Source organism: Leucopleurus acutus (assembly GCF_964270905.1).
Source record: "Leucopleurus acutus genome assembly, chromosome: 4".
NCBI classification, from domain to species: Eukaryota; Metazoa; Chordata; class Mammalia; order Artiodactyla; family Delphinidae; genus Leucopleurus; species Leucopleurus acutus.
The window spans coordinates 43,117,020-43,125,778 of NC_139146.1; the positions used below are offsets into that span (position 1 = coordinate 43,117,020).

Here is an 8,759-nt window from a genome sequence, read left to right on the forward strand (position 1 = left end):
TAGCAAAGAATACTGGTAGATAATTTACAGAAGAGGAACCATCAGTGGCAAATATGAAACATTATTTTATTGATCTAATAATAATGAACTACACATTCAATAAGGGACAATTTCCACCTCAACTTCTTTAACATACCGTGACAAAAAATAGCAGAAAAAAAATATATATATATATATTTTTTGCGGTACGCGGGCCTCTCACTGTTGTGGCCTCTTCTGTTGCGGAGCCCAGGCTCCGGATGCGCAGGCTCAGCGGCCATGGCTCACGGGCCCAGCCGCTCCGCGGCACGTGGGATCTTCCCGGACCGGGGCACGAACCCACGTCCCCTGCATCGGCAGGCGGACTCTCAACCACTGCACCACCAGGGAAGCCCAGCAGAAAAATATTTTAAAGATGTTATTCAATGCTTGATGGCATTGTAAGTTGCTAAAATGCTTTGGGAGAACAACTTGATAATATATATCAAGAATTATAAAAATATTCATAATCTTTGACCTAAGTCAGACTTTAGGTACCCTATTCTAAAGACATGATTCAAAATATAGATTCAATCTACATGCTCACAGATGTTCACAAACAATTCTTTATAATGCAGTATCAGAAGTGCAAACATTGAGAGCTGGAGCTAAATATTCAAGGGTACGAGAATGGTTACATCAAAGGGTTATACTTACTACATGGAATAGAATGTAGCCATTAAAAACAATCGTAGGTGGTTTATGTCAGTTATATCTCCATAAAGCTGGGGGTGAAGGTGAAACAACCGTAATCATGATAATCATGCAGCAATATGGAAAAATTCTCACAAACAATTAAAGTGAAAAACATGTAGAAAACAACTTTATATGCTTATACGTTATAATATTGGCCAAAAATTCAGTAGATGGATAATCTACAGGATTGGTGAGGATATGAGAAAACAGACGTACTCATGTTACTGACATAGGGTTCGCTGTGTCAGTCAGGGTCAAGGGAAAACATCAGATTTCCCATCTTGCCCTGAATTCTCTCTCCAAAATGTGTTCCCCTGCTGTGCCCTGGCCCTAGGCCACAGAAGTGGGATGGCAAATTTCACTTGCTTAGGAATAATGGGGTAAAAGACTTTGAACCTGCAAAAGTTTAGGATCCAAATCGCAAGTTTAGGTACAATCTGTACCTAAGGTACAGGTAAGTTTAGGAACAATCTGTATTTTTTGATATTTAATTTATTTACATCATTTTAATTTATTTACAACATTTTAGAGAGTTTATCATTTAAGAATAGCTCTTGGAATAGCCCTGTGATTCCAATATAAGTGTAACTATTAAATAACTGATTTAAAAAAAACAAAAAAACTTATTTCAGACTTAGGATTTTTAGTTGAAAGTTATAAGAGAATTTTACTAAGTTTTTAATCAGTACTGGAATGTTTAAGAGAATTAAGATTAAATTTTATACATTTATTAGATTTACTAGAATTAAGTATTCGAGAAGGTTTTGCTCACTTAAAGTCATTTAAAATATTTTATAAAGAAAATGTAATGTGCTAAAATGTAAGTTTAAAATAATTTAACCTAAAATAACTTGAGTTTAAAATATTCAGGAAATTGGAATAATTGTGAAGCCCCCTTAAAAGTTATTATCAGAGTTGACTAGGCTTTTAAATTAGAAGAATACTATTCATAAATTAACTAGAAAAGTGTATGGGAAAGTCAAGCTTTTGAATTTATAAATTTAATAGTTAGAATTAATTTTTAAAACCAAAGTAACTGCAAATAATGTGCTTTTTCTCTTCATAAACACCACCCTCAAGCAAAGCCTCACAGTGACATGAAAAGCTTAAGCTAAAATGTGACAAGTGGACCCATGCATCTAAAGTGAAAGAAAACAAAATTATATTCTGTTTGTGCATGATAATAGATGTAAATGATAGAAATAGATCTAAGATAAACTCCCAATGGCTAGGGAAGGGAGTGAGAACTGGAAAAAGACGAAGGGAGACTCATTATTACTGTTTAGTTCTGTATTATTTTATTTTCTTAAAAAGTAAAAGTAAATTTGTCTTTGTCTTAATTGGTTAATTATTTAACAGCAAAAACACTAATCAATTTTGAATGAACTGTCTGGAACATTAACTGAATTAGAAGTGCAATTATAGAAAATATCCAGCAGGAGGAGCCCTAGTACAAATTTGTGGGCTGCTCGAGATTCCTTTAGCAAAAAAGGGGCGAATAGCACTCATATGGAGTAAGCAGCTTTCAAGGACCCCAGCCACTAGTCAGGATCCAGGGAATAAAAACCTCAGATTGTTTCATAATTTTAAAAGTTTGTTTTTTAATTGTTTTCAAAGAATTCAGTAATTTCTGTTTTTAAAAATCTGGTGGTCAGACCCTATTTGCTATGACCAGAGTCCCTATTTTGGCCAGATCCTCTCTCAGTGTCTTTATGTCATGACTGGTTTTTCCTCACCAGTTAAACTGTGATGATGTAATGTCCATCAATAGGGAAGTTGGGGAACTTTATGGTACATCCATACAATCAGAATTCACCCATGAGGAAGAATGAATAAACTCCACGTGTACCGATATGGAAGTATGTGCAAGATGTGCTGTTGGGTGAAAAAACAAGTTGTAGATTCCCCTTGTACTTAGATAAAAGGGTATGTGAGTCTGTGTGTGTGTGTGTGTGTGTGTGTGCGTGGGAGTGTGTGTGCACACACGTGTGTGTGTGAGGGGAGTGTGTATCGCATTCCTGGAAGGACAAATCAAAGCTATCAAGGATGATTCTCTATGGAAAGTGGGAATAGGGAAGCTAAGGAGCCTTTACTTTTCACTTTGTAACTTTCTGTACTAGGTATTTTATTTATCTATTTATTTATTTATTTTTGGCTGCATTGGGTCTTCATTGCTGCGCGTGGGCTTTTCTCTAGCTGTGGCGAGCCGGGGTCACTCTTTGTTGCAGTGCGCGGGCTTCTCACTGCAGTGGCTTCTCTTGTTGCAGAGCATGGGCTCTAGGCGCGTGGGCTTCAGTAGTTGTGGCATGCGGGCTCAGTAGTTGTGGCTCGCGGGCTCTAGAGCACAGGCTCAGTAGTTGTGGTGCACGGGCTTAGTTGCTCCGCAGCATGTGGGATCTTCCAGGACCAGAGATCAAACCGGTGTTCCCTGCACTGGCAGGCAGATTCTTAACCACTGCGCTGCCAGGGAAGTCCCATGTACTATTTAAATTTTCTGCAGTGTGCATATGTTTTTGAAAGTAGGTGTCATCCACCAATACTGACATGTTTTCCATTTCCTTTTTAATTTGCAGGGCAGCAACCTCTACTCAAAGAGAAGCCCTGTCCCTTTATGCAGAACGAAGTGCCAGCTTTGTCTTTCCTCTCTTAGTGGCTTTGGCTTCAGTTGCTCAGATGTAATAACTAGAAACTCAGCTATGTTGCGCTGAGCAGCCTGCAGTACTGAAACCTGCCCTTGCCCAGTCATCCTTCTTGTTCTGTGTACGCCAGGTGACTCCATTGTCTAAAGAAGCTTCCTGCTGGGAAAACAATGTCCTGAAATGGGTTTTGAATGATATACACGGTCAGGATTTCAGAAATTAAGCTAGTTCTATTTAACCGGTTAAAACTACTGCATTAACAATTTGATTGACATATATACACTACTATGTATAAAATAGATAACTAGTGAGAACCGATTGTACAGCACAGAGAAAAAGAACTACTGCATTAGAATTAAAGCTAGTTATTATTTTCTTATTTTCATAATGATACAACATATTGAGGCTCAGACTGTTTGTTATATAAGCAAACATTTTAAGAAAATTTTGGTAGAATTGTATGTATATATATTTATATTTTCTTATACAACCAGCAGGGCACACTGCATGTTTGTTGATAGCTTCAAATATATGTATACTATATAAGTGTATTCATACATGTTTGGTAGGCAAAGAGTTATGTATAATGACATCCATTTGAGGGTTATTTATAATGAGGGGGAACTAAACATTCTACTAATAGGGAACTCTTTGCATATGTTTTGGTATATCTGTAGGATGGAATATTATTCAAATAGGAAAAGTTATGTTTACCAGCCCAAATGTCCTTCATCTGGTGAATGGATAAACTAACCTTGGTATATCTATACAGTGGAATACTGCTCAGCAATAAAAAGTAACTAACTATGGATAAATGCAGCAGTGTGGGCGAGGCTCAGCTGCAGCATGCCAAGTGAAAGAAGCCAAACCAGAAGGCTACATACCGTATAATTCTGTTTACAGGACATTCTGGAAAAGGTGAAACTATAGGAATGGAGAACTTTTTGGTTTCAGGGTTAAGACTAGGGGGAGGGGCTAACTGAAAAGGAGCATCCTGAGGGAATTTGAGGGGAGTGACAAGACTGTTCTGGATCACTGGCTGTGGTGGTGGCGACAGGAATCTATATTTGCCAACACTCAGAATTGTATGCCATAAAGTCATTTCACTATTTGTAAATTAAAATTTTTCAAAGAACATTTCGTGACATAGAAAAATGCCAGCGATCGGTGTTAAGACATAGGACATAAAACTGTTTATATGATCTAATTGTCTAAAATTATAATACAAATGTAACATTGTGGATGTATGTTTGTATTATACGCATATTGTAAATGAATGAAAGGAAAAGAAATAAGCCCAAAAGCGGAGCAGTGATCTCTGGAGAATGTTCTTATTAGTGATCCCTATTCTTGACTTTTGACTTTTTGTGTTTTCCAAATTTTCTCTAATGAACATGCATTACTTTTCTAATCAGAAAAAGAGAAATAAACACATACATCATCTACGTGTGGTAATTTGACACAACACAAAACATTTCCAGAAGAGGAAAAGAAAACCAAAACTCCTCACAGACACTTCCTGTTCTTACTCCCTTTTTCACCTAAAGTGAGCATGGGAGGTTTAGATGTGAGAACTCGCAGATTCTGGTGCCCCAGCGGCCAGCAACTGGGAGTGAGAGCTCTCACGTTCTGTCGTTTCCTGTAAACCTCTGGAGAGAAAAAGAATTGCCCATTGCGGGCAGAGCCATTCCTCAAACCTGCTGCCCTGACTGCAGAGCTCTTCCTTCCTCCTGACAGAGCCTCTACTCCATTTTATGTAACCACTTGCCCAGGTGTTCACTGTAAAGCTGGGAATCCTCACAGCTTGATTGTTTTATATAACACACATTTACAATTCAATCTCGTGCGTATTTAGAGATCACTTCAGACACTGCGCTGGGCAGGGAATCTCACTGGGAATGATTGCACAGGTCTCCCAACTAGCTCCCTGTGCCTCCAATCTCTTTCTCTCTTGGTTCCTTCTTATCTCCCATCACTACCCCTCTCTTGTGGGGTCTACACACTCAGCCGCCCCACACCATGGTGCTCATTCCAGGGTTCGGGAGAGGGCAGGTCCCTTGACCATCACCATCAGTCACCTTCATCATCTCCATCATCTTAACAGTCATCATCACCACCATCATTATCACCATCATCATCACCATGCCTAGTATTTATTGAGTTCTTACCATGAACCGGTCACTGTTTCAATTTTTAATCATTCTTTTAATTCTCATTACTATCCTCATTTTGCAGATGAGAAAACTGAGGCTTGACAAGGTTAAATCACTTCTGCAAGGTCACCCAGTTAGTAATGGAGGAGAAGTGTTACAACCAGGTGGACTGACTCCATCATTGAGGTGCTTTTCTCCATCTGCTGCACTAAATAAGGCCCCAGGAATGTTAACAACACTTGGATTCTGCTCCAGAACCCTCTGAACTCACTTCCCCCTTCCTCTTTCTATTTCCTCAGTCTTCTTAGATCTCCAACCCCACATTCCACCTACCATTTATGTCTTTGCTTTTCTTTTGCTTTTGACACCAGTCTCTCTTGTCCCAAACTGAACTCCCATCTTTTCTACACCTGCATCTCTCCTCCTCACCTCAGCACATTTAAGGACACTTGTCAGGGTAACATGCCTTCTACCTCACCTTCCCAGAGCTGACATTGTCAGATCCATATTCAGACCGCCTGAGCATTGTAGGTGGGCATTAGACTTAGAGCTAGAATCCTTCCAGGTGTGCAGATGAGCAGGAGGTATTACCAGTGTCAAGATTTTTTTTTTTTGTAGCTGAGGCCCATGGGTTTTGGAGAAGCCTGGTATGGATGGTTGAAACTTGGGATTTTTTTTTTCTTTTTATATAAATGCTGAACACATGTATCCTTTGTCATGAAATACCAGGTTATGGATGTCTTACCTTAGCTTCAGAGAATACATTTGACCAAGGTTTCTAGAAGAAAGAAGGAAAGAAAGAAAGAAAGAAAGAGAAAGAAAAGAAAACCTTCTCTGTAACGTTTCACAATGCTGTCCCAGTTCACTCGCCATAACAACCCATGTGCCATGACAAGAAGTAGAGCATTATAAAGAGATGCAGGATGAACAAGCTTGCCAAAGCAACTTTTGTTCTCAATTCAGCCTTGGAATTCATCATTTCTTCTTCTTTGTGTAGGTTCCAGAATTTTATGATACCTCTCCCCCTACCCAATGAGCTCTAATAGGTTTCCAGAGGGATCCAGACACCATGTATCTTATTATTGAGGATATCACTTGAGTTACCGCCTCTTCCCACCATGTCTAGCAACAGTAGATTAGGCAAGTGTCCAAACGACATAAATCCTACTGGCCAACCAGAAGAAAAAGGAGGTAGAGCCAGCTTCAAGGGTTGTGATCTGTGCAGTTACACAGGGACCCATGCTCAGAGGGGCCCATGCTTGGTTTAATGTTCTTCTGTCTCTGTCTTTAAATTTTTAATTTTTGAACAAGGAGCACAGCATTTTCGTTTTTCACTGGGACCTGTGAATTATGTAGCTGGTCCTGAGTGGAAGTAAAGCATTCCAAAGCAAAGGGAGCCTTATTCTGTCTAAGGTGGCCCTGTTATATATATAAGAAATAGGTGATGGAGGCTCTGACTGTGCCCAATCTTGATCACAGGCTTTCAGCGCTTAATGGGAGCTGAAAACACCCCTGTTGGCTCCTCTTCAGCGTATTTCATATACCTGGGGAATTTTTTATCTTCTAAGTCCCGCTTCCTCAAGAAGGAAGCTAGCAGCATGCTTTCCCAGTCTTCTTTGAAGCTAGGGTGCAGACATGTGACCTGTACTTCGCTGGTCAGGTGCTCATGCAGGAGACTTCCCTTCAGGGGAGAGAGAGGTGAACATGGAGTTGCATCCAGGATTTGGCCTGATCAGAGGGGAAAGGCATGAAGAGTGGGGTGTTATTGGTGCCTTGACTGGTGTAGGCTGAGGCGACCGTGCCCAGCGGTCACTGGGCTCAGAATCTCTGCTGGGTGGATGGACGTTGTTAATTTGGGTGTGGTTTCAGGTTTCATAGTCTGGAAGTTTCATTCCCTGACTCTCCTGGAGATTCTATGAGTGCTTTCTGCTTACACTGGCTGGAGTGGATTCTGTTGTTTGCAACTGATAAGCTTCTGACTCTAACTGAAGCCCTCTCCAGCTCAAGGTGAAGGTTAGAGATGACCTGCTCAGCCATGTCTCCACATTTTGGGAGCTTATGAGGTTTTTCACTGATGAAGAGGAGCATCCCTATGTGAAATGGCAGTGGTTGCCAGTGTGCGTGTCTGGGCTTGCCAATTTCCTGTGGTTTCTGGTCCCCTTGTGGTATACTTTCTTTCTAACTTGCAGTGGTGGACAGAAGTGCTGAGTGTCCATCACTTTACACTTCCGCTGCTGAGGTCTGAGCCACCATCTCTTCTTGTATGAATCTCAACAACTCCCCTGCTGCCCCCGCCCCCCCCCCCCCAAAAAAAGGATACTGTCTTAGTCCACTTCGGCTGCTGCTATAATAAAATACTACAGACTGGGTAGCTTAAAAACAGTAGAAATGTATTTCTCACAGTTCTGGAGGCTGAGAAGTCCAAGATCAAGTTACCAGCAATGTCATGTTCTGGTGAGGACCCTCCTCTTGATACGTAAGCCAGAACATTCTTGCTGTGTCCTTACATGGAAGAACGAACTAGGGATCTCTCTGGAGCCTCTTTGTAAAGGCACTCATCTCATTCATGAGGGCTCCACCTTCAAGGCTTAAGCACCTCCCCAAACCATCACTTCAGGCATTAGGATTTCAACATTTTGGGGATGAGTTTTGGGAGGACCACAAACATTTAGACCATAACAAGCACTGATGCCCAAGCCAGCTCAGAACTCTTCATAGCTCATCCATCTTGCACTCCACCCCTTCACCTTAGAGGGTTCAACCAAACTCTATCCACAAAGCCATCTGGCTCTCCCTGTGTGCTCAGAATGCTCTAACCTTCTGCTCCACCCACTACATCTCTGCCAGTTATCTCCTGCTCATCATTTAGATCTCAGCTCAAGGGTCTCTTCCTCCGTGAAGCTTTCCCTGACCACCATTCCCACTCTAGGTCAGATTCAAAGTTCTTTTCCTTATTTCGGTTTGTAATTGTACGTTTGTTAATATGAATATTGATTAACATCTGTACCTGCCCACTAACAACAAGGCCAGGGACCAGAGGTAGCATTAAAAATAACCATCACTGTGGCACAGGCCTGACCAATCAGAGCAGACACTAAATGTCCTAATCAGGAAGGCCACTAGCTTTAACAACTGGTCAGCCATGGTGAGGGTACCAGTAGCAGCCACAGCAGGGATGGGATTAACTCTCCTCATTGTATCTTCAGCCCCTGGCCCAGTGCATGGCACATAAAAAAAATGCTCAATAAAAAAA

At 41.0% G+C, this 8,759-nt stretch overlaps 1 protein-coding gene across 1 annotated transcript in view; it reads left to right on the forward strand.

The window, feature by feature from the left end:
- Positions 1-4,770, forward strand: part of BST1 (bone marrow stromal cell antigen 1) — a 29,707-nt gene extending 24,937 nt beyond the window's left edge. The window contains exon 9 of the mRNA XM_082838184.1: positions 3,288-4,770. Within this exon, the coding sequence (XP_082694310.1) occupies positions 3,288-3,393 (106 nt within the window). The 3' untranslated portion in view covers positions 3,394-4,770. The remainder of the gene's footprint in view (positions 1-3,287) is intronic.
- Positions 4,771-8,759: the final 3,989 nt, after the last annotated feature.